The sequence below is a fragment of the Mustelus asterias genome, chromosome 6 (assembly GCF_964213995.1).
Source record: "Mustelus asterias chromosome 6, sMusAst1.hap1.1, whole genome shotgun sequence".
Taxonomy (NCBI): Eukaryota; Metazoa; Chordata; class Chondrichthyes; order Carcharhiniformes; family Triakidae; genus Mustelus; species Mustelus asterias.
This window is the reverse complement of record NC_135806.1, coordinates 91037107-91063708: the sequence shown is the minus strand read 5'-3', so window position 1 is coordinate 91063708 and position 26602 is coordinate 91037107. Positions and strand designations below refer to the sequence as shown.

The 26602-nt window shown below is 44.0% G+C and overlaps 1 protein-coding gene across 1 annotated transcript in view; it reads right to left on the bottom strand.

Annotated features, from left to right (window-relative positions):
* Window positions 1–992: 992 nt before the first annotated feature.
* st8sia4 (ST8 alpha-N-acetyl-neuraminide alpha-2,8-sialyltransferase 4) overlaps window positions 993–26602 on the bottom strand; it is a 68135-nt gene continuing 42525 nt past the window's right edge. The window contains exon 5 of the mRNA XM_078214723.1: window positions 993–2288. Within this exon, the coding sequence (XP_078070849.1) occupies window positions 2012–2288 (277 nt within the window). The 3' untranslated portion in view covers window positions 993–2011. The remainder of the gene's footprint in view (window positions 2289–26602) is intronic.

Genomic DNA, 26602 nt, shown 5'->3' with positions numbered 1-26602 from the left:
TTGAACACTGTGCAGCATGTGGTATGGGAAAGGTGGAGTTAAACATTTGGGGATAGTAGGCTCTTAAAGTTGATGAAGGGGCTTCAACGTTTTACATACAATTGCTGTGAGAGGAGCTGGATAGCCATAGTACAAGCTGGAGCCCCTTAACAAGACAGCAGTGTGGAGGGGTTCATTGCGCAAGTGTTGTTTTACGATGGTGAGAAGAAAAGGAAAGGTTATCTTTCTCGACTAGCTGAGGTTGTGGAATTTGGGTGGCACTGCTCCATGGTCTGGAGATGAAATAATTGATTAACAGCGTCAGTGCCATTTTTCAGTGTCACCTCGGGCTGTTCACCTTGCCTGCAATAACCCTCAGGATGGCTGAAGAGGCCTGAATGATGGAAAACCCTACATTCCTTGTCTCTGATTTGCCTCCGCACCCTTCTACCGTCTCAGTACAATGGTGCTTGAGTGGTCCAAGTTCTGTTCAAGTAAAAAAAATTGCTAAGACAGGCAGTGAAATTATATGAAAGTGAAAAGAAAGAGCGAAGCACTGTTCCTGGCTCCTCTGCTCATTGCCCAGTCTGTTGAAATTTGTTTTTAAAAGCTGCGCATAAATTGCCAGTTGCTTGTGGCTGTTTTATAATATTTTCACACCAACACTTGCGCCAGTGGGAATGTAAATGAGTAGTCTCAGCAAACCTATGTGCAGCCGTCTCTAGAAATTTCCACTGTACATACTCTCTAAGACATTCCAAGTAAGCGGATACTGAGGTTCTGTTCCAGCATTCGCAGAAGACAATCTAAATGTTGCGGGGGGGGGGGGGGGGGGGTCCAAGTCTGGGAAGGTCCTGGCTCACTCCTGCTAATTCCCAGCTTTGTAGCAACCACACTTCCGTTTGGTATTGTGCAATCAAGAAACATACTTCAACATTAGGGACTGGGACCACGCACTGTTGACCTGGGATCCTCCAAGGTGGGTTTTAAAGAATTACAGAAACAAATAATTTAAAAGGAGGCAGAAATTTTACAATGTTACCACAGAATATACATAATATTTACAGAAAGGAGAAATGGTGCAGATGATGGTTGTGCTGTGAATAGGGAATTGCAAGGTCAGAAGTAGGACTTTTCCAATACTCACAGCATGATTCAGAGCATTTGGTAGAGTGAACTTTTCGAATTCGATTTTTAAAAAAATGTTAGAGTAGAATTCCCCATGTTTTAAGGATCTGGTAATCTGTGCTTTTGTTTAAATAAGACTTGTGCTTTTTATTCTGTCCACTCTTCCTTCTTTTTCTCCTGGTTCCTCCTGCTGAAACCACAAATGTAGCAATTGCACAAAACACTTTACCCTATAATTTCCGAAATACCAGTCTTTACAAGCAACTTCTAACAGGATCAGTATATAAAGATCTTTGGTACCAGCAGGGAGGGCACCTTTAACTTTTTACAGTTAACATTCAGCACACCACATACGACAACTTCTTTACATTCATTGAGCTATAAAACTACCAACAACACCGAGCTGGGGTGCTATCAGACCTTCAGTCCTCTCATGGCCTTTTGATTCTTATAGCTGATAATACCCTTGGCTGATTCACATATGCAGACAATAACATTGTATCTTAAAACTGTGACTCAGTTGTATAACACTCAGAAAGCACTTTGGCATTGATTGCTTGCTGAGACAGCTGCTCAAGACAAATACTGACCTCTAGTTAACACCAAGTCTGATTAGTCCTCAGGACTTCTGAGGCAACAATAAATGCACAGCCCTACTAGTGATGACAGTGCTCACAGACCTGAACCATTCTGTCAATCAATATTCAATCATTGTTAACACATCTTTGCTCCTAACAGTGAGATTATATTATTTCATCACAACAATCTGAGGCTGTAAATGTAACTGGGCAATGGGGCACTTCACAGCATTGTTGTAATTATCACCGAGGAGTTACCTTTTCACATAAAATCTACAGTGTGCAAATATCGCACCAACTCTGCTTTTCAGCCTTGACATCTAGGGTTACACACATTTCCCTGTTGTTAGTTTCAGAGCTCCTTTGTCATGTAAAGATTTTAATGTTTTGAACTCCAGTGGCATTCGGTGTGGTCCAGCATTAGAAAAATATCTGTACTTTAAGTTGTCATAGTAGTGGTATTTAACTGGTGCCCCCTTTGCATCTTTTGGGAAAGGCCAGTATCCGTAAAGGTGGATCTCATCACAGAATCGAGTTGAAAGTGTATACATCAGCAAGCCTGTGCTTGGTCGCTTGATGTAAATCTTGTTCGTCAGCCAGTATCTGTAAGAAAAACATGAAGTGATAAGTTCAGAGTAACCTCCTTTGTATTGCAATTTCAAAAATGCAAGAAGACCCCCAACACAGGAGCAATAGCATACAACAGTGACATGCTGCATTCCACCGACCCAACAATGGTAACCACTAAACGATAATGACACAATCAAATACCACCAGAAATTGACTCCATTTACAGGGCACATTCTAGGTTTGATCTTATTTTCTGGGAGGCTGAACCTGCATATTGTCTGGGAGGCTGCCTTTTCCAGCCTCAATGAACCCTCCAACCAAACTTCAGACGCTAAATGGATGTTCCACCATAGCTCTGGGTCACAGCAGTACCAGCTGGTTGGGACATCAGTTCTACCTACCGGCAGAAAACCCCTGGAAGGGGAAAGGAGTTGGAGAGTGGGCCCAGCCCAGGGCATTTTTGTGGGGCCCAGAAGAGCAATCCTGCTCCCCGTGGGCTATGGAAGCAATTTAAAACTCACATTTCTTCTTTGGCTGCATTGCTAGCTGATACTGGACAGAATGTGTGTCCTCATCAGTGTTCAATATTCAGTCTGCCAAATCCATCAACACTTCCTAAAATCATTTGCACACAGACCATGTGGCAAGGTTTACTTACTGTCACTCTGTACTCAAAGTTCTCTGGGGAAAGCCACGGCAAAGACAAATTTACAAGGTTACAGGGTTAACCTCTTCACAAGCTGGTCAAATTGAACACAAAGGTGAACAAAATTTAGCAGATCAGATGAAGAACAGTCAGTTTTAATCTTTGGAATGCCTTTGCCTGCTTTGGAATGGCTTTAACAAACATGAAGTTTGTTAACTTTTAATTAAGTGCAATAGCGAGCCCCCTGCAGAGATCAGTCAGTTAAAGAGTTGATGATTCATATTATTTCAAGGAGTGTTGATGTTTTCTATTTTATTTAACTGTTGTAATGACCTTAGAGATGATTCATTTTCTTAACCTGAGATAGGTGGGGTGCAATGTAAGTTTCTGCTTCCACCATTTTAATTTATTGAGATTCACAGGCTGTTAACACTCACCAACAATGGTGCTTCAGACCTAATAATGATACTTTACAACAAACTGCATCAGTCTATTATATCACAGAGTCTTGATGTCTATAAATTGCTTTATTTACAATATATTTACATAGATTAATATTGCATTAGAAGAACTATTTAATTTGAACCAAACAAATCCATTATTTACTAATTAGAAAGAAAGTAATTAAACCATTAAACCTCAGCATTTAGACACATGATCATAATGCAGGATGAGAGTTACTGAAGAGAATTAAGGACAATTACAATTATACAGCCAGACTTCAGAAAATTAAATGTTTACGCTGGGATAAGAAATCACAAAGGATTAATTGGAAAAATACATTAGATGATAATGTAATTGAAGAGAAATTGCTTTCGGAATGAAATGAGGAAAGATGCAATTAAAATACACACCACTGAGAAACTAAAGAATAAACAATGGATTTTGTGGACATCTGTAACAGGCACAGGGCCTTGCTAGCACCAAGCATGGGTCAGAGAATTGGGTTCATATTGTTCTAACACTATCTGATCTGTGCTAGAAGCAGAGTCTTGCAAACAGCCCCCAATACTTAAGCCATAGCAGTTATACTAAAAGGTAAAAAGAAGCCAACATGCATTTGAGTCATGGAACTCATGGGAAGGCGATGGCCTAGTGGTATTATCGCTAGACTATTAATCCAGAGACTCAGCTAATGTTCTGAGTGACCTGTTCAAATCCCACCACAGCAGATGGTGGAATTTGAATTCAATAAAAAAAATCTGGAATTAAAAATCTACTGATGACCATTGTCAATTGTCGGAAAAACCCATCTGGTTCACAAGTTTCCCTTAGAGAAAGAAATCTGCTGTCCTTAACCGATCTGGCCTACATGTGACTCCACAGCCACAGCAACTGCCCTTAGGTGACAATGGATGGGCAATAAGTGCTGGTCAGCCAGTGATGCCCATGTCCCACCAATGAATAAAGAAAAAACTATGCCCACTAATTGTTCAATGTTTGAAACAACGTTGAAAAGTTAAGAAATAATCAAACAATATAAAAGAATATCTTTTCCTGCAGTATCTATACTAGTTCTCAAAAAAACCCAAAAGAAGGGAACAGCAGAATGGTAAATAGCAAGTGGTTGCCAGTATCTGCTAGAGTGAGAGCACCATCCTGGCTGCGTGCAGACATCAATATGAAGGCGCCCATCAAATAACAAAAGAAGGACTGTTTGCAAGACACTGGCAGGGACATGTTGCCTCCCTAGCATTATCTTTTTCTGTGAATTTCTATTTATTCAAATCTCTCATTATAACCATACCCTCTCACCCAGTCATTCAAATGAATCTACTTTGCACCTATTCCTGGGTCTCAATACCTCTTCTGTAACGGGATGCCTGAAACTGCATTAATACTCTACTGGAGCAGAAACAAACTTGTCAATGGAAAGAAAAACTGGACATGCCAACCGATCTACAATCACCAGTTTTCCATCCATGCCGCAAATCACATGATACCATTGCACAAATTTATCAATGTCTCTCTTTAAAAAGGCAGCATTTGATTTGCTTTTTGTTTCCATCTGTTATCTCCCTTTCAAAGATCCGTGTTCAGTCATCCTTAAATTCTTTTCTTCCTTCAGTCCACTGAGAATTTTACTATTTCAGGTATATTTCGTGAGGTGGAAATGCTGGCGTTGGACTGGGATGGGCACAGAAGAACACCAGGTTAAAGCCCAACAAGTTTATTTGGAATCACAAGCTTTCGGAGCGCTGCTCCTTCATCAGCTATATTTCGCTTTATGTTCTTTTCCCTTAATCATAGATCATTGAATCCTACAGTGCAGAAGTAGGCCATTCAGCCCATTGAGTCTGACCAACCACAATCCCCACCTAGGCCCTATTCCCATAGCCCCTTGCATTTACCCTAGCTAGTCCCCCTAACACTAAGGGGCAATTTAGCATGGCCAATCCACCTAACCCGCACATCTTTGGGCTGTGGAAGGAAACCCAAGCACCCGGAGGAAACCCACGCAGACACGGAGAGAATGTGCAAACTCCACACAGACAGTGAGCCAAGCCGGGAATTGAACCCAGGTCCCTGGCGCTGTGAGGCAGCAGTGCTAACCACTGTGCCACCGTGCCGCACAAGCTCAAATGCTAGAGCTTCCAAGACGTAGCAATCACAGTTGGATTTGCCACTCTGCTCCTTCTTCTCTACCTTGTTTGGGAGTTGCACCTTTCTCACCTGACCTTCCGACTCAGGCCAATGAGGAAAGTGCAGCGCAGTGGGTTCCCAAGGCCTCAGTCTAGGGCAGCAGAGTCAGATGAAAGGGAGCCATGTCCCCTTTCTTACTGCGTTAGCTGTTGTAAAGTAGGCAAGTTTAAAAGTCCTAGCTTCTTTGAAAAGCCAAGGTAAGTGTTTAGAATGGCAGTCAAGGTCAGATGACCAGTGGGAGAGGGTTGGGGGTCAGATTCTAATTGGGGTGGTAGAATGAGTTGGATTCCAGCTTTGGAGGATGAAGCCTCTAACTCTGATGACGCCCAACCCTGGACTGCTGCAGTTGGGCCAACATTAAACAGGTTGGCAGCCTGACAGTGCCGCCAATCAGCACGCTGCCCCGTCCCCGAGAAAATTCCCTGGCAGCAGGGGAATATTGAGGGAATGTCTCAGTACAACTCCCCGCTACTTTTGTGGCTACCAGCCCTTCAGAACCGGGAAATATTACTCACTGCTTCTGAGGAAAGAGCTGTTATTGGCAATGCTCACCTTTGTGGTTAAGCTGAGTTAGCGACAAATTGGGGTTCAAGTTGACCGTGGAGGGGTCAGGATGAGTTAAAGGGATGTGGTGGTCAGTGGGGGGGGGAGGGGTGGGGGGGGTAGTAGAATTGGTTGGGGAGGAGGGTGTCATTGGGAGATCGGGAGAGGAGTTGTGGATGTCAGCAGGTAGATGGGAGGTGGGGGGATAATTGGTTTCGCATCAGGGTAGTCGGGGGATGGGCCATAGTCAGCCAAGAAAGCTAAATCTTCATCAAGATCTTCATTAACTGAGTTTGGATTTCAGTTCTATAGAGTCAGTTGTATTCTTTCCATTACATGTGAATGATTTCCAGTCTTCTTCATGAATACTGGGCAAGATTTTCTTGCAGGGCCCCAATGTCACCAAGTGAGACAGATCAGGGAGTGATTTTCCAAGAGGCAGCCTCCTGTTTGGCTGCTTCTAATCTCACCATTTAATTCAGGATGATGGGGGAGCTCATGATGTTGCTGGCCCAGTCTGAGGTTTTTTTAAAGGTTTATTTCTTACTGTCACAAGCAGGCTTACATTAACACTGCAATGAGGTTACTGTGAAAAAATCCCCTGGTTGCCACACTCCGGCGCCTGTTCGGGAACACTGAGGAAGAATTTAGCATGGCCAATGCAACTAACCAGCACGTCTGTGGGAGGAAACCGGAGCACGCGGAGGAAGCTCACGCAGACTCAGGGATAACGTGCAGACTCTGGACTGACAGTGACTCAAGCCGGGCATTGAACCTGGGTCTCTGGTGCTGTGAGGCAGCAGTGCTAACCACTGTGCCACTGTGCCGCCCACTGATCTGTTCACAGGTCTGTCAGTGCGAGAGAGCTACCAGGAGAATTGCGCACAGCTGAGGCAGTGAGGAGAACATGAGAGCATTTCCATATGGAGGCACCCTTGGAGAATTGATAACTAATACAACTTTTAGTGGGGGGCAGGCAGGTAGGTCCCTCCAATCGGAGGGGAATTCCCTCCGGCAGCCTTTGCTGCCAGCGCTTCCAGCTTTGGAGGATGAAGCCTCTAACTCTGATGACGCCCAACCTGGACTGCTGCAGTTGGGCCAACATTAAACAGGTTGGCAGCCTGACAGTGCCGCCAATCGGCACGCTGCCCCATCCCCGAGAAAACTCCCTGGCAGCAGGGAAATATTGAGGGAATGTCTCAGTACAACTCCCCGCTACTTTTGTGGCTACCAGCCCTTCAGAACCGGGAAATATTACTCACTGCTTCTGAGGAAAGAGCTGTTATTGGCAATGCTCACTTTTGTGGTTAAGCTGAGTTAGCGACAAATTAAACAGTATTGAAGACAATTTAAAATTGATTCTTGGAAGAAAAAGTAAAAGCCAATATTGGATAGATCAAAACTACTCTTTACTGTCTGCCTACCAAGCTGTCAGTAAGACTCCAGGAGTCTCACTGGTGCAACAACTACCAGTCCAATGATTCCATGAGCACTTTGCTGATATTGTATTTTAATGGCCTTAATAGAGCATGAAAGGAAATGTATCTCCTTCTAACTCTGCCAAGCTTCTTTCATTACTGACAGTGGAACTGTACAATCAATGTTTAGTCTGCCCAGCTTGCTGTTGATCAAATCTCCACTTCACACTAAATGAATCTGAGCCACCGCAAGTAATCATTTTTGTATCTGTTCATAGCGTCCCTCTGACAATCCTGAGTTCATATTGATTCACAATTACAGAAAAAATGAAATTATTAGTCTACACTAACATTCTGCCACTACTGCTAGCATTAACCTGAAGCACTTAAAATTTAATAAGTGATCTATTGTTGGTAAAGACTATTCCGCAGACTCTTAAGAACTTTAAAATGACCTCACTTTGATCTCCCGCATTCTCAAAAGCAATGGAAACTTTTTCTGATGGATGAAGGGGAAGTTTGTCTGGGTTTCATTGCAAATGAATAAGCAGAAGATTTTGCATTGATGAGACATGAGCTGAAAATGTGAACATGTCCCTGGCACCATTTCAGCAAATGGCTTTTATTCTTCCCGACAAAGTTTTGCCCACTGACTTAACCTATTTAAATCCCTTCGTAGGTTCTTTATGTAAACTTTCTTTCCTATCCATCTCGATATTTTGTACTTCTTGTTCTTTTATCACTGTACACATTTCTTTACTTACACATGCGTTATTTTTACTCGTACATGTTACAGCTTGTGAGCCGAAAGAAGAATAACAAATTCTGGAAACCCAATATAAAGGAAGAGCACATGAAAAATGCACATAACGTCCATCAGCCGCTGGAATAAGCGAGGTAGACTGCTGTCATCATGGCTGCAACGCCAGTGTTCAAAGCAGCTTGCAGCGTCTCATAACAACGCAGCTATCTGTTCTCTAACACATACTAGGATTGTTGAAGTATCACCCTGGGGAGAGCAGCATTGGCACCACAGAGCACGAACCTTCCTCCCTCAACTACCACTCTGCCTGTTCTTTTACAGTTAGACAGAGCCAAGCAGCCTAGATTGCTGCTGTTCATATTGTGGTAGTAGAATCCAAAGCCTGGCTTTTGACTCCCAGAGCTGCTCAGAGTCATGCTGCAAGGTCCTCTGCAAACTCCCCCACAGAGAGTTAGCAACTAAGACCATAAGACCATAAGACATAGGAGCGGAAGTAAGGCCATTCGGCCCATCGAGTCCACTCCACCATTCAATCATGGTTGATTTCAACTCCATTTACCCGCTCTCTCCCCATAGCCCTTAATTCCTCGAGAAATCAAGAATTTATCAATTTCTGTCTTGAAGACGCTCAACGTCTCGGCCTCCACAGCCCTCTGTGGCAATGAATTCCACAGACCCACCACTCTCTGGCTGAAGAAATTTCTCCTCATCTCTGTTCTAAAGTGACTCCCTTTTATTCTAAGGCTGTGCCCCCGCGTCCTAGTCTCCCCTGTTAATGGAAACAACTTCCCTACGTCCATCCTATCTAAGCCGTTCATTATCTTGTAAGTTTCTATCAGATCTCCCCTCAACCTCCTAAACTCCAATGAATATAATCCCACGATCCTCAGACGTTCATCGTATGTCAGGCCTACCATTCCTGGGATCATCCGTGTGAATCTCCGCTGGACCCGCTCCAGTGCCAGTATGTCCTTCCTGAGGTGTGGGGCCCAAAATTGCTCACAGTACTCCAAATGGGGCCTAACCAGTGCTTTATAAAGCCTCAGAAGTACATCCCTGCTTTTGTATTCCAAGCCTCTTGAGATAAATGACAACATTACATTTGCTTTCTTAATTACGGACTCAACCTGCAAGTTTACCTTTAGAGAATCCTGGACTAGGACTCCCAAGTCCCTTTGCACTTTAGCATTATGAATTTTGTCACCGTTTAGAAAATAGTCCATGCCTCTATTCTTTTTTCCAAAGTGTACGACCTCGCACTTGCCCACGTTGAATTTCATCAGCCACTTCTTGGACCACTCTCCTAAACTGTCTAAATCTTTCTGCAGCCTCCCCACCTCCTCAATACTACCTGCCCCTCCACCTATCTTTGTATCATCGGCAAACTTGGCCAGAATGCTCCCAGTCCCGTCATCTAGATCATTAATATATAAAGAGAACAGCTGTGGCCCCAACACTGAACCCTGCGGGACACCACTTGTCACCGGTTGCCATTCTGAGAAAGAACCTTTTATCCCAACTCTCTGCCTTCTGTCTGACAGCCAATCGTCAATCCATGTTAGTACCTTGCCTCGAATACCATGGGCCCTTATTTTACTCAGCAGTCTCCCGTGAGGCACCTTGTCAAAGGCCTTTTGGAAGTCAAGATAGATAACATCCATTGGCTCTCCTTGGTCTAACCTATTTGTTATCTCTTCAAAGAACTCTAACAGGTTTGTCAGGCACGACCTCCCCTTACTAAATCCATGCTGACTTGTCTTAATCCGACCCTGCACTTCCAAGAATTTAGAAATCTCATCCTTAACGATGGATTCTAGAATTTTGCCAACAACTGAGGTTAGGCTAATTGGCCTATAATTTTCCATCTTTTTTCTTGTTCCCTTCTTGAACAGTGGGGTTACAACAGCGATTTTCCAATCCTCTGGGACTTTCCCTGACTCCAGTGACTTTTGAAAGATCATAACTAACGCCTCCACTATTTCTTCAGCTATCTCCTTTAGAACTCTAGGATGTAGCCCATCTGGGCCAACTGTCCAACAAGCTATAATGCAGCCACTGGGGTAGCTCTAGTTCTACGTGGGAGCACTAGAACAGGCAAAGGCACAGGCACGAAGGGTGATTAGTTGGACTTTTGTATGTAATATTGGATGGTTTGAATAATAAAGTTAGCTTGGGATGTTTGGGACCTGGGTTCTGGGACTTGGGCTTGATTCTCAGCTTGGGTCACAGTCTGTGTGACCCAAGCTGCTTTGAACACTGGCGTTGCAGCCATGATGACAGCAGTCTACCTCGCTTATTCCAGCGGCTGAAGTTCTCCCCATGTCTGCGTGAGTTTCCTCCGGGTGCTCCAGTTTCCTCCCACAGTCCGAAAGAAGTGCTGGTTAGGTGCATTGGCCATGCTAAATTCTCCCTCAGTGTACCCGAACAGGCGCCGGAGTGTGGCGACTAGGGGATTTTCACAGGAATTTCATTGTAGTGTTAATGTAAGACTACTTGTGACTAATAAATTTTTAAAAAGAATGTTTAGTGGCTCTTATTTCAGAATAGTAACCAAGAGGATGTTGTGAGGGTCAGTAATAGTGGGATGGGAAGGTATGAAACTTTGCTGAATCGAGTATTTGGTTGTGTTCACTAGCACCGCAATCAGATAAGTCAAACACTGCTGGAAAGTGATGTGTTTGTTGCCTCCGCCCTTTTTCCTCCTTCCCAGAGGCTAGCCTTATAGCTGCAGCAAGATCTCTGCCCTCGTAATGGTGCCCCAGATGCAGCAGTCCACAATGAATTGCGCCATGGGCTCTGGGGATCTAGGGTTCCTCTACAGTATTCCAAGCATTGGAACTATTATATGGGCAGCCCAGTGGCCTGCTCAATGACATTTCTTGTAACAGTATATCTCTTGTTATACGATTACTGCTGACATGTGCGGTTGCACTCTGGAGTCATAAACCACACGGTCAATGGATACCTCTGACTGCGCAGCAACCACCCTAAGATTCATAGTGGCTCAAATTCAGATTGTAAAGCAGAATAAACGCATCATCACAGTTCTTAGGATACTGATCATTGACCTACAAGACATATTGCATACGGTCATATCAACTGAATATTAAGGCAGTGAAACCCTTTGCAGGATGTTTTATCTCTGAATTAGGATTTAGATGCCTGTAAAGCAATGTGTGTGTAGTTAATGGCAGTCTGCACCATGGGGTATGCCACTATCCTGGCCATGCACGGTGGCATAGTGGTTACCATTGCTGCCTCATAGCGTCAGGGACCCGGGTTCGATTCCCAGCTTGGGTCACTGTCTGTGTAGAGTCTGCATGTTCTCCCTGTGTCTGCGTGGGTTTCCTCCGGGTGCTCCGGTTTTCTCCTACAGTCTGAAAGACATGCTGGTTAGGTGCATTGGCCATGCTAACTTCTCCCTCAGTGTTCCTGAGCAGGCGCTGGAGTGCGACGACGACGGGATTTTCACAGCAACTTCATTGCAGTGTGAATGTAAACCTATTTGTGACACTAATAAATAAACTTTAAAAACATTCACTGCCTGCTTCTCCATGGAAGAATGTACTGTATGCCTCTCTCATTGGATAGCATCAATGCCCTCTCTTATGCAGCAGTGAAGGACAAACTGAGATGTTGGAGATATTGCCTACTCCAGGCATAAAGGAGCCATGTGAAGAAGTCTCAAACCTAGGGTCACCTTTACAGCCACTGACAAAACTGCCCCCGTCCTGCTCTGAGGCTGCAATTCTGCCCAGAACAGGTGGAATAATTCAGAGTGCACCTCCTTAATGAAGCAGATATGTTGCACAAATTATTCCTTGCTTAGAGTGAGGTAGGAAATTGCTTCCTGAAGGTCCTGGGTAGAGACAGCGTCCTGCTGAAAGGACTTACCTCCCAACTCCCCATTCTCTTTGAACAGCTTCTCTGCTGAAGAACCATTCACTCCCATTGTACGCTAATGTCAGGGGTCTGAGTGAGGAAGAAAGATAAAGAAACCTGGGGATTTGAGAGGTGATTTTTGAAAAGATACACAGGATTTCTAAGAGTATAGAAAAAGCTGACTTAGAATACTGCATTACTTAAGATTGAAATGTAGGAGTAGGATAAGGAGGTATGGATTTAAACGACCGAAGTGTCATTTTTGGACTAAGGTCATGAAATTCTTCTAGATGCAAGGAATGATTTTAGCTACAAGTTTAGGTTGGGGAAGCTTGCTCTGCTTGGAGCAAATGAGATTGAGAGGAGGTCTGATAGAGATGATGATGACAAGCGTGGATAAGGTAGACAAGGACACACTGTTCCGGTTAGCATATCGCACAAGGAACAGGTGGCACAAATTCAAGATGTTGGGCAAGAATTGGGGTGAGTGTTAGGAAGAGGAGTGCGAGTGGTAATGACCTGGAACGCTCTTCCCATGAGGGTGATGGAAGCAGAGATAATCGCTGATTTCAAAAGTAAATTGGATGAGCATGTGAAGGAAATAAATTTGCTCAGGTGCTAAGGAGACCAAGCAGGGCAGCGGGATTGCTCAGCCAGAGCCAGCACGGACATGATGAATGGCTTCTTCTGTTCCGTAAATGATTCTATAATCAATGGTTGTAGAAACGTCTAGAAAGTTCTGTGAAAGTAAAAACTTTGTGAGTTACTTAAGAAACAATTCAATGCTACATGGAGGGGTGTTAGATTAATAAATTAATATGGACCAAACAGTTTTCTTCATCAGTAATTATCTAAGATCCTGTGAACATGCATGCTTCCAGAGGCTACCTATCAAATGGACTTATTCCCTACCAGTGTCATACAGGGATGAACCTTGCGATTGCCTTTTTATTCCAACCATGTCTTAGTCCACACAAGGCAACAATGGGTGGCACGGTGGCACAATGGTTAGCACTGCTGCCTCACAGCGCCAGGGACCTGGGTTCGATTCCCAGCTTAGGTCACTGTCCGTGTGAAGTTTGCACAGTTCTCCCCTTGACTGCGTGAGTTTCCTCTGGGTGCTCCGGTTTCCTCCCACAGTCCAAAGATGTGCGAGTTAGGTGGATTGGCCATGCTAAATTGACCTTAGTGTCAGGGGGACGAGCCAGGGTAAATGCATGGGGCCTGGGTGGGATTGTGGTCGGTGCAGACTCGATGGGCCAAATGGCCTCCTTCTGCACTATAGGGATTCTATGATTCTATGAAAGCGATTTTCAGGTTTCTGTATACACAGGCTTTTCCAGCTGCTGGAGAAGTTCAGCAAGAAGAACGGTAACATTATAGAAGTGACGTTCAGGCAGTATTCATTTGTAAACCCTTTCCTTGCACCATTATTCTGGCATTGCCACTATTTTCTGATTCTGCCCGATGGTATAAGCATCAATAATGTGAAGAACAGACAGACCGTCATTTTGCAAATCTCTTCCACTTGAGTAACTTATGCTACAATGAGCCTGGTTCAGTAGATAAAAGCAAGTGGTAGTTGATAAATACTTGACACCAGGGTTTACAGTAACACATTTTATATTAACATGCGAATTCACATTTTCAGTGTTAAAAGTATGCATCAACTTATTCATTTTAAATCCTGAGTTAATTTGTCTGACTCAATTCATTGATGCCGTTTGACCCAGACAATATCCCTATTAATTTTGGCTTCGGTCACTGGCAAATTTAGTGCTAGAACAAGTTATATTCTCAGAACACAGTGCACTGTGAGAATGAAACCAATATAAAAGGCAGCACAAGTAAAGGATCCCAGAAACACAAGAATTAAATACCCATTATGTAGCAATTCTTATATCTGTAAAGAGATATTCAAAACCTCTGATCAAGGGACTCAAATAACGAAACTGATAGAATTAATCATTTGTCTGCTGAACCTTAGCATTAAATTGCCGCCTGTACATATTGGTTGGTGAATGTTTTATCTTTCTCAATTGCCGTATTTTCTACAGTAATAGCTGTGCTATCAGACTTGAAATGGAGTGCATGTCGCAGGATCTCACAAGATAGCAGAACACTCTGATACTGTGCCTCAGGTTGGAAGATTTATAATGTCTTACCTTTTTAGAGTGGTCTTTGAGTGGGAATTGAAAAAAAAAATCAGTATTAGCTATCTGTCGTGTAAGCATCCTTCCATCTATGAAATATGATGAACATGCAGCTAACATTCCATTTCAGACGGAGTGTCTTCTTATGGCGCACCTTTGCTGATGTTTGAAGAGGCCAATCCTTGGGCGACCACACATGAAGTTACCATAAGTGTCATTATGGGTTGTTTTTGGTGCTGGTGTCTGCTGTCAAGCCACTGTAGCCACTGGCCATCATGCTGGTGTATGACAGTCCACAGGAAGTTTCGGCATTTCCTTCTGTCGTCAGCTAGTGACTCCCAGGAATGATAATCAATGTTTAGGGCCTTCATGTCATGCTTGCAAGCACCCTGAAGTGAAGCATTGGGCGTTGTACTGGTCAACTGGCTCTGGCTACTTCACCACACAGAAAGCCTATGGGTGTGTTATCATCTTCCATGATGTAGGTGTGCCTGAGCCAATAACGCTGCCTCAATCTGATGAGTGTTCACAAATGTGGGAGCTCTGTGTTTGACAGGACTGCCTCATTCGAGGAGGAGAAGATGCCAAACAGAGTGGGGACTAGGTCACAGCCCTGTTTCACAATATTCTTCACTTTAAAACTGTCAGAATTGGAGCAATCAAACTGGACAGTGCAGTGCATCTTGTCATGGCGGGAACGGATGAGACTGAGGAGTTTTGTAGAGAGCCAATTTCCCCCCAAATCTTGTGGAGTCCTGCTCTGCCGATGGTGTTGAACACTTTAGTGAGATTTATGAAAGTAAGGTAAGAAGGTAAACACTGTTTCCTACACTTCCTTGTAGCTGGTATGTGGAGAAGATCATGTCCACAATAGATCTTTCAGCAGGTACAGCATTCTGTGCTTCCGGATACACTGAGTCTGAAAGTTTATAACCCCAGTAAAGGCCTTCCCTGTGACGTAAAGGAGTGATATGGCCCCTGTAGTTGCTGCAGTCCCCTTTTTTCATTTGTTTTTGAATTGTGTGATGATTCTTGTATCATACATCTTCATTTTTCACTCATTCACAGGATGCAGGCATCACCACTTAGACCAGGGTTTATTGTCCAGCCCTATCTGCCTTTGAGAAGGCGGTGGTGAGCTACCTCAGAGTCATAGAGTCATAGAGGTTTACAGCATGGAAACAGGCCCTTCGGCCCAACTTCTCCATGCCGTCCCTTTATTTTAACCCCTAAGCTAGTCCCAATTGCCCGCGTTTGACCCATATCCCTCTATACCCATCTTACTCATGTAGCTGTCTAAACGCTTTTTAAAAGACAAAATTGTACCCACCTCTACTACTACCTCTGGCCGCTCGCTCCAGACACTCATCACTCTCTGTGTGAAAAAACTGCCCCTCTGGATTATTTTGTGTCTCTCCCTTCTCAGCTTAAACCTATGCCCTCTAATTTTACCTTTCAGAAAAGATGTTGACTATCTAGCTAATCTGTGCCCCTCATTATTTTATAGACCTCTATAAGGTCACCCCTAAGCCTTCTTCGCTCCAGAGAAAAAAGTCTCAGTCTATCCAGCCACTCCTTATAACTCAAACCATCAAGTCCCAGCAGCATCAGAGTAAATCTTTTCTGCACTCATTATAGTTTAATACTATCCTTTCTCTCATAGGGTGACCAGAACTGTATACAGTGTTCCAAGTATGGCCTTATCAATGTCTTGTACAACTTCAACAAGAAGTCCCAACTCCTGTATTCAATATTCTGACCAATGAAACCAAGCATGCCGAATGCCTTCTTCACCACTCTGTCCACCTGTGACTCCACTTTCAAGGAGTATGAACCTGTACCCCTAGATCTCTTTGTTCTATAACTCTCTCCAATGCCCTACCATTAAGAGTAAGTCCTGTCTTGGTTCAAGCTACCAAAACACATCACCTTGCATTTATCTAAATTAAACTCCATTCGTCTGCCATTCATCAGCCCACTGGCCCAATTGATCAAGATCCCGCTGCAATCCGAGATAACCTTCTTCACTTTCCACTATGCATCAATCTTGGTGTCATCTGCAAACTTACTAACCATGCCTCCTAAATTCTCATCCAAATCATGAATATAAATGACAAATAACAGTGGACCCAGCACCGATCCCTGAGGCACATCGCTGGTCACAGGCCTCCAGTTTGAAAAACAACCCTCTACAAGCACTCTCTTGTATCCATTTAGATACCTCAACCTGGATCCCATGAAATTTAACCTTATGCAACAACCTACCATGCGGTACCTTGTCAAAGACCTTGCTAAAGTCCTTGTAGACAACACCAACTGCATTGCCCTCATCTACCTTTTTGGTTACCCCTTTCCAAAAACTCAATCAAATTTGTGAGACATGATTTTCCACTCACAAAGCCATGCTGACTGTCCCTAATCAGTCCTTGTGTCTCTAAATGCCTGTAGATCCTGTCTCTCAAAATACCTTCTAACAATTTACCCACTATAGATGTGAGGCTCACCGGTCTGTAGTTCCCAGGCCTTTCCCTGCAGCCCTTCTTAAACAAAGGCACAACATTTGCCACCCTCCAATCTTCAGGCACCTCACCTGTGACTATCGATGATTCAAATACCTCTGCTCAGGGACCCGCAAATTCCTCCCTAGCCTCCCATAATGTCCTGGGATACACTTCATCAGGTCCCGGGGATTTATCTACCTTGATGCACTTTAAGACTCCCAGCATCTCCTTCCCTGTTATATGCACATCCACAAGACATCACTATTTATTTCCCCAAGTTCCCTAACATCCATGCTTTTCTCAACAGTGAATACTGATGAGGAAGATTCATTTAGGATCTCACCCATCTCTTGTGGATCTGCACTTCGATGACCTTGTTGACCCTTAAGAGGTCCTACTTTCTCCCGAATTACTCTTTTGCTCTTTATGTATTTGTAGAAGCTCTTTGGATTCTCCTTTGCCTCATCTGCCAAAACAATCTCGTGCCCCCTTTTTGCCCTCCTGATTTCTCTCTTAACTCTACTCCTACACTCTCTATACTCTTCAAGGGATCCTCTTGATCCCAGCTGCCTATGCATGTCATGTGCCTCCTTCTTCTTCTTGACCAGGGCCTCAGTATCCCGAGTCACCCAGGGTTCCCTACTTCTACCAGCCTTTCCCTTCACTCGAAGATGAATGTGCTTATCCTGAACCCTAGTTAACACACTTTTGAAAGCCTCCCACTTACCAGACGTCCCTTTGCCTTCCCACAGACTCCCCCAATTAACTGTTGAAAGTTTCTGCCTGATACCATCAAAATTGGCCTTGCCCCAATTTAGAATTTTAACTTTTGGGCCAGGCCTATCATTCTCCATAGCTATCTTAAAACTAATGGAATTATGGTCACTGGTCCCAAAGTGATCCCTCATTAACACTTCTGTCACCTGCCCTTCCCTATTTCCCAAGAGGAGGTCAAATTTTGGCTCCCTCTCTAGTCAGACCATCCACATACTGAATGAGAAATTCCTCCTGAATGCACTCAACAAATCTCTCTCCATCCAATCCTCTAATACTATGGCTGTCCTAGTCAATGTTGGGAAAGTTAAAATCCCCGACTATTACCACCCTATTTTTCTTGGAGCTATCTGTAATCTCCTTACATATTTGCTCCTCAATTTCCTGCCAACTATTTGGGAGCCTATAGTACAACCCTATCAAAGTGACCTTCTTGAACTGCTACTATCCATAAGTTGTAGTTATAGCCACAGTACAGCTAGGAAGGGAGTTTCAGGATTTTGACCAAACGACAGTGAAGGAATGGTGATATATTTTCAAGATGTGGAGATGCCGGTGTTGGACTGGGGTGATTTGGTAGCAAATACCATGGTATTTGCTACCATGGTATTTGCTACCAAAAAAACCTGTTGGACTTTAACCTGGTGTTGTGAGACTTCTTACTGTGATATATTTTCAAGACAGGATGGTCAGTGGCTTAGAGGGAACTTGAAGGTGGTGGTGTTCCCAGGAATCTGCTACCCTTGTTCTTCTAAGTGGTAGGGGTGGCATGTTTGGAAGGTGCTGTTGAGGAGCCTTAGTGAATTGCTGCAGTGCATCTTACAGATGGTACACACTGCTGATACTGTTTGTCAGTGGTGGAGGGAGTGAATGTTTATTGAAGTGGTAGCAATCAAGTGGGCTGCTTTGTCCTGCTGAGCTTCTTGAGTGTTGTTAGAGCTGCGCTCAATCAGGCAAGTGGAAAGTATTCCATCACACTCCTGGCTTGTGCCTTCTGAATAATGGATAGGTTTTAGGGAATCATGAGGTGATTTACTAACTGCAGGATTGCAAGCCTCTGATCTGCTCTTGTAGCCATCGTATTTAAATATCTCGCCCAATTCAGTTTCAGGTCAATGGTAATGGCCAGGATGTTGATTGTGGGGGATTCAGCAATGGCAATGCCATTGAATGTCAAGAGGAGATGGTCATTGTCTGGCATTTATGTGGCACGAATGCTACTCATCAGCCCAGGCCTGAACATTGCCCAGGTATTACTGAAAATGGACATGGACTGCTTCATTATCTGTATCACGATTGGTGTTGAACACTGTGCAATCATTTTGAACATTCCCACTTCTGACCTTGTGACAGAGTGATGACCATTGATGAAGCAGCTGAAGATGGTTAGGCTCAGCACACTCTGAGGAACTGCAGAAGCGATGATCTGGGGCTGATAAGATTGACCTCCAACAACCACTACCACCTTCTTTTCTGCCAGGTATGACTCCAATCAGTGGTGAGTTTCCCCCCCGATTCCTATTGACTTCAGTTTTCTTGGAGCTCCTTCTGCCTTGATATCAAGGGCACTCGCTCTCACCTCACCCCCTGAGTTCATCTTCTTTGTCCATATTTGGACCAAGACTGTAATTAGGTCAGGAAATGAGTGGCCCTGGCAAGCAGGTTATAACTAAGTAAGTGCCGCTTGATAGCAATGTTGATGACCACTGCCATCACTTTGCTGACAATCAAGCATAAGCTGATGGGACGCTACTTGGCTGGTTTTGATTTGTTCTGCTCTTTGAGGGTAGGACATACCTAGGCAGTTTTCCACTTTGATGCCAGTGTACTGGAACAGTTTGGCTAGGGCTGCGGCTGGTTTTGGAGCACAGGTCTTTAGTATTATTACTGGGGTGTTGTCAGGGCCCAGGGCCCATAGCCTCTGCAGTATCCAGTGCCTTCACAGCTGTTTCTTGATATCTTATGGATTGGATCAAATTCACTGAAGACTGGCATCTGTGATGCTTGCGACCTCGGGTGAAGGCCGAGATGAATCATCCAACCGGCACTTCTGGCTGAAAATGGTTGCGAATGCTTCAGCTCTGTCTATTTACACTGATGTGCTGGGCTCTCCATTGAGGATGGGGACATTTGTGGAGCCTCTCCCTCCTGTTAGTTGCTTAATTGTCCATCACCATTCATGACTTGATTTTGGAGAATTGCAAATCTTACATCTGACCTGTTGGTTATAGGATCACTTAACTCTGAAAATGGACATGGACGGCTTCATTATCCGTAGAGCTTCCGCTGTTTGAAATGCAAGTTGTCCTGTGTTGCAGCTTCACCAGATTGACACCTCATTTTTAGAAATGCCTGGTGCTGCTTCCTGTACTCTTCATTGAACTTGTGTGAATCCCCCAGCTTGATGGTACTGGAGGAGTGGGGGATATGCCAGGCCATGAGGTTACAGATTGTGGTTGAATACAATTCTGCTGCTGCTGATGGCCACAGCACCTCATGAGTGCCCAGTTTTGAATTGCTGGATCTGTTCAAAATCTATCCCATTTACCATCGGTGGTAGTGTCACACAACACAATAAAGGGTATCCTCAATGTGAAGGTGGGACTTTGTTTCCACATGGACTGTTTGGGTGTTAGGCCTACCAATACTCTCATGGACAGATGCATCTGTGATAGATAATCGGTGAGGATGAGGTGAAGTAGGATTTTCCCTCACCACCTGCTGCAGTCCCAGTTTAGCAGCTATGTCTTTTAGGATTTGGCCAGCACATCAGTTGTGGTGTCACCGAGCCACTCTTGGTGATGGACATTGAAGTCCCCCAACCAGATTATATTTGGTACCCTTGCTACCTTCAATGGTTCTTCCAATTGGTGTTCAATATGAAGGAATTCTCATCGCAATAGATGGTAACCAGCAGATTGCCTTGCCCATGTTTGCATCTCCTGTAGACTGGAGTCTACTTGCCAGCACAGATGGGGAAGATCATATTTTGGCTATAAATGGAACTTTCCTTGTTTGAACAGTTGAGCTGGGAACCCATCTTTGCCAGGCACCTGCCCATTTGCATCTCATAGAGTCATAGAGTTTTACAGCACATAAAGGGGCCCTTTGGTCCATAGTGTCTGCACTGGCCATCAAGCACCTATTATACTCCCATTTTTCAACACTTGGTCTGTAACCATGTATGCCATTGTGTTCCAAGTGATTTTCTAAATGCTTCTTAAATGTTGTGAGATTTCCCTCCTTCACCACCCTTTCAGACAGTGAATTCCAGATTCCCACCACCCTCTGGGTGAAAATGCTTTCCTCGTATCTCCTCTGAATATCCTGCTCCTTACCATGAATTTCTGCCCCTTGGTTATTGACCCCTCCATTAAGGGGAAATGTTTCTACCTATCTGTCCCTCATAATTTTGTACACCTCAATCAAAAGCCCCGTCAGCCTTCTCTGCTCTAAGGAAAACAACCCCAGCCTAACCAGCCTCTCTTCAAAGCTGAAATAGTCCCTGTAGTGTCGATGTCATTCTCGCCACTTCCTCATTAATTGCACAGAAATACAATCTATGACATTTGACGCGTAGGCTGCAGTGGCCCAGAAGGGAGTTTGACTTGGTTCCTTTGCCCTCCTCTGCTTTGGCTTCTTCTTTATCCTGACCAGCAGCATGCTCCAGCAGAGTGGCAATAATTTCAATGTTGGTCAGGTATAGAATCCAAAGAGCAGAATTTGATATATAGGATCGATAGGTCTATAGATAGATACTCAAATTTAATACCAGATTGCTAATAAAGTGCTAAGAACACTAACCGTTCTACGGCTCAACTTTCAACTAATAAGCAACATTTATGTCCTCGCATTTCAACTTTAAATAACACACTAGATTCAGCATTCTTCAGATGCAGTGATATTATCCATTCTATGAACACAACACAAAAGGTCTCTATTTACACTAATGAACATTAAAACTAATTTTACAAAAACGATGATGTTCTGATGTCTGTCCTGTGCACTGCTGCTCTCAAAGACTTCAATTATTTATACCAATAAGTGGTAATTAATAACCTTTGCATTTTCCTTAGCTCTGCTTTCTTTTTGTAGATACGTGACAGCAAGCAACTACAGCTATTCTAAAAATGGTGTCCTTTTTTTGTTGAGCACAGGTTTCAAATGAAGCTGCAATACTTCATCATGAAAACGCAAATTGGGAGCACAGCCAAGTCTTAAATTCCAGAATTCGGTGAAAAGTCGAGGATCTCAATTACCAGCAAAGTTTAAGTAAACAACAGTTATTACAAACTGCCTTGTAGTATAGTGATTCAGGCATTCCTTGTATGTCAGCTTTCCAGCGAGCATTGCCAGCCAACAGTGAATAAGATAATGTAAAGAAACCCAAACACTGGTGTTTCTTCAATGTCGTGACTCACTATAATGAAAAATAGTATTAGGCCAAACAGTATGTGGCAGCGAACTGATGCCAAAACTACGAAACTGCAAATGAAACTGCAATAATATTCACTATATATTTCCCTCGAGGTGTTTTTGTTAAGTAAACATACCAAGGGATATAGAGGGATCAGTCATGATCTAATTGAATGGCAGAGCAGGCTCAAAAGACAGAAAAGCATACTCCTTATCTCTATGTTCCTAAAGGCATCATTTGCTGCAGCACCGCAACAACAGGAAGCTCAGAGTTCGATCTCCTCATTGAACAGGTCTTTCACCTCTGTAATGGAGCACAACATTGGAAAAGTCATGAGATTAACTGTCCCTGTTTGAGTTGAGAAGCAGATGGAAAAAACACATTCTGAGCCATTCTACCATCAAGAGCAGCGAGTTCCTCACAGCGGAGCCTACACCTCACTCAGGCTTTTCCTCTGAACTCTTCCCCTGCCAGATGAACGTGTAATGTTTTTCTTTCAGTGATTCACTGTCGGTCAGCCTGGTCTCTTGTAGGGAAGCCAGGTCACTGTTCAGCCGATCAAGTTCCATGTCTTGCATGTGTTATGAACCAGCTGGCAACCCTGTGGAAATGGTCTCTAAATCTATTCACGTTTCTAACTTTCTTTTCTCCTTCAATCAAACTTTTGGTCATTTGACCACTTTCTCTGCATGTGGTCGATGTCAAATTTGATGAAAAATCAGTTTCAACTTTCTCAATAAATTAACTTGTTTTTCCCTGTAAGACGAGGTCCGATAGACCTGGAGGATTAACTGTTGTGGTCTGCTTAAAGAAGCTCAGAATAGGTGTAACAAGTTGGATGGTATATCTTTGTCCTTCAGCTAGAAAGATTTTGCTGATAATCAGTGATGATTCCGTTCTTTTTTTAAGAGAGGCAGAGGGAGGGATGTTATGTTTCCAGGCTACAAGATTCTTCCTCATCTACCCCTGGTGCTCTTCAACACATTTCATGAATTTGACCTTGAAGTGTCAGCAGCACCATTGCACTGACATGTGACAGAGTGAAAGTTCCAGCTGGACTGGCCATATTTTGCTTCTGTTCCAAATCCTGGTGGGATTTCAGAATAACATCTTTCTGTTTCATGCTATTAAAAGTGTAGGGGAATAGGCTGACTTGCTAAAGATCTGCAGACCTCATAACCACTTTCTTGATGCTCCTATTTAATCTGCCTTCTATCCCTCTTGAATTGACTGACAATTTTTGAATTGGGAATTGTGCAACCCAGATGCTTTATGGAGATGTGAAATGAAAGTTGCCATTATCCCCCGAGGACCATAGACTGCTCTCTCCCTTTGAGAAAGAGTTGACTGGTGCTGATTTAACCGGAGGGTCACCACACCTGAAGCGAGGGACAAGGGTGAGGGGTCTCCATGGATAAGCTCAGCCAGTATAGAGCTGAACCCACGCTGTTAGTGTCGCTTTGCATCATGAACCAGCTGTCCAGCCAAATTCTGGGGAATTCCACCAGACATCCCTAAAAGAGGGGTGCTGAGATGGTGAAAGTGGACAGGTGGGTTTCCCTTGGAAAAACATGGCATCTGTGATCCAGCTAAAGGATGTCGCTGCTGTCACAAACATTGTGAAAGGATGCTGCAAGAAAACATTGATGCTGAAAGTGATGGCCAAGTATGATGCTGGAGTGCTATTTCATTTAGATGCTTTACAGAGAAAGCACTTGATCTGATTCTCATAAGAGGAGCTGAGAGCAGAATCCTTCAGTAACAACAGATGCAAATTCAGGCCACCAACTAAGGAAGTAGCTTTATCTGACACAGTTGACACCTCTGTCTCTCACTCCTCCTTTTACACATTCCTTAAAACCTATCTCTTTGACCATTTAGTCACTTATTCCAATATCTTGTTACATGTTTCAATGTCAAATTTAATATGATAATGCTCATGTTAATCACCTTAGGATGTTAATTACATTAATGACATTATATAAATAGAAGTTGTTGTTTGTTCATCTGAAGTGTGAACATATAAGCAAATGGATTCCATTGCATTCATTTCAACTGATGAGATCAATAGTGATAATTAGGGGCTAGCACTTGGAAAGCCATTGTAATCCAGCAGGGATCAATTAATGTATTGTTTGCAGATTAGTACTGACACTTTTTAGAAGTTGGAGTCATGCCGAGCACAAATGATGGTTGTGGAGGTTGGAGATTGTCAGAGGTCAATCATTTCAGTCTTGCGAGGAATTCCGCAGGGTAGGGTACCAGGCTCAGCCATCCTCAGCTGCTTCTTCAATTACCTTCCATCCATCAGAAGGTCAGAAATGGGGATGCACAATGTTCAGTACAATTCATGACTTCTCAGATACTGAAACAAACGCAGCAAGATCTGGACAACATTGAGTGTTGGACTGACAAGTGGCAAGTAACATTTGCACCACACATGTACCAGGCAAATAGCCATCTCCAACAAGAGAGAATTTAACCATCTTCTTTTGACATTCAATGGCATTATCATCACTGAATCCTCTACTATCAACATCCTGGGGGTTATACGATTGACCAGAAACTGGGGAGGTGATGGCCTAGTGGTATTATACAAAGAACAAAGAACAATACAGCACAGGAACAGGCCCTTCGGCCCTCCAAGCCCGCGCCACTCCCTGGTCCAAACTAGACCATTCTTTTGTATCCCTCCATTCCCACTCTGTTCATTGGCTATCTAGATAAGTCTTAAACGTTCCCAGTGTGTCCGCCTCCACCACCTTGCCCGGCAGCACATTCCAGGCCCCCACCACCCTCTGTGTAAAATACGTCCTTCTGATATCCGTGTTAAACCTCCCCGCCCCTCACCTTGAACCTATGATAACCCTCATGAACGTCACCACCGACCTGGGAAAAAGCTTCCCACCGTTCACCCTATCTATGCCTTTCATAATTTTATGCACCTCTATTAGGTCACCCCTCATCCTCCGTCTTTCCAGTGAGAACAACCCCAGTTTACTCAATCTCTCCTCATAACTAAGCCCTTCCATACCAGGCAACATCCTGGTAAACCTCCTCTGCACTCTCTCCAAAGCCTCCACGTCCTTCTGGTAGTGTGGCGACCAGAACTGGGCGCAGTATTCCAAATGTGGCCGAACCAACGTTCTATACAACTGCAACATCAGACCCCAACTTTTATACTCTATGCCCCTTCCTATAAAGGCAAGCATGCCATATGCCTTATTCACTACCTTCTCCACCTGTGACGTCACCTTCAAGGATCTGTGGACTTGCACACCCAGGTCCCTCTGCGTATCTACACCCTTTATGGTTCTGCCATTTATCGTATAGCTCCCCCCTACGTTAGTTCTACCAAAATTCATCACTTCGCATTTATCTGGATTGAACTCCATCTGCCATTTCTTTGCCCAAATTTCCAGCCTATCTATATCCTTCTGTAGCCTCTGACAATGTTCCTAACTATCTGCAAGTCCGGCCATTTTCATGTCGTCCGCAAACTTACTGATCACCCCAGTTACACCTTCTTCCAGATCGTTTATATAAATCACAAACAGCAGAGGTTCCAATACAGAGCCCAGCGGAACACCACTAGTCACAGGCATCCAGCCGGAAAAAGACCCTTCCACTACTACCCTCTGTCTTCTGTGACCAAGCCAGTTCTCCACCCATCTGGCCACCTCCCCCTTTATCCCATGAGATCCAACCTTTTGCACCAACGTACCATGAGGGACTTTGTCTAATGCTTTACTAAAGTCCATATAGACGACATCCACAGCCCTTCCCTCGTCAACCATTCTAGTCACTTCTTCAAAAAACTCCACCAGGTTAGTGAGGCATGACCTCCCTCTCACAAAACCATGCTGACTATCGTTAATGAGTTTATTCCTTTCTAAATGTGCGTAGACTATTAATCCAGAAACTCAGCTAATGTTCTGGGGACCTGGGTTCGAATCCTGCCACGGCAGATGCTGGAATTTGAACTCAATACAAAAATAAATCTGGAATTAAGAATCCACTAATGACCATGAAATCATTGTCGATTGTCGGAAAAATTCATCTGGTTTACTACTGTCCTTTAGGGAAGGAAATCTGTCATCCTTACATGTGACTCCAGAGCCACAGCAATGTGGCTGACTCTCTACTGCCCTCTGAACAAGGGCAACTAGGGATGGGCAACAAATGTTGGCCAGCCAGTGATGCCCATGTCCCATGAATGAATATAAAAAACAAATTGGACTAGCCATATAAATACTGTGGCTACAACAGCAGGCCAAGTGGTGGTATTTTGCAGAGAATTCACTCCCGCACACCCCAAGACCTCTCTGCCATCTTCAAGACACAAGTCAGGAATGTGATGGAATACTCTCCACTTGCCTGGCTGAGTGCCGTTCCAACAACACTTAAGAAACTCAGTACTATCCAGGACAAAGCTGCACACTTGATTGGCACCCTACCCAATATTCATTCACTCTATCACTGATGCACAGTGGCAGAAGTGTAGGAACTTACCAAGGCTCCTTACAGAACACCTTCCTCTACCAACTAGAAAGATGCATGGGAATACCACCACCTGCAGGATTCCCTCCAAGCCACACACTATCCTG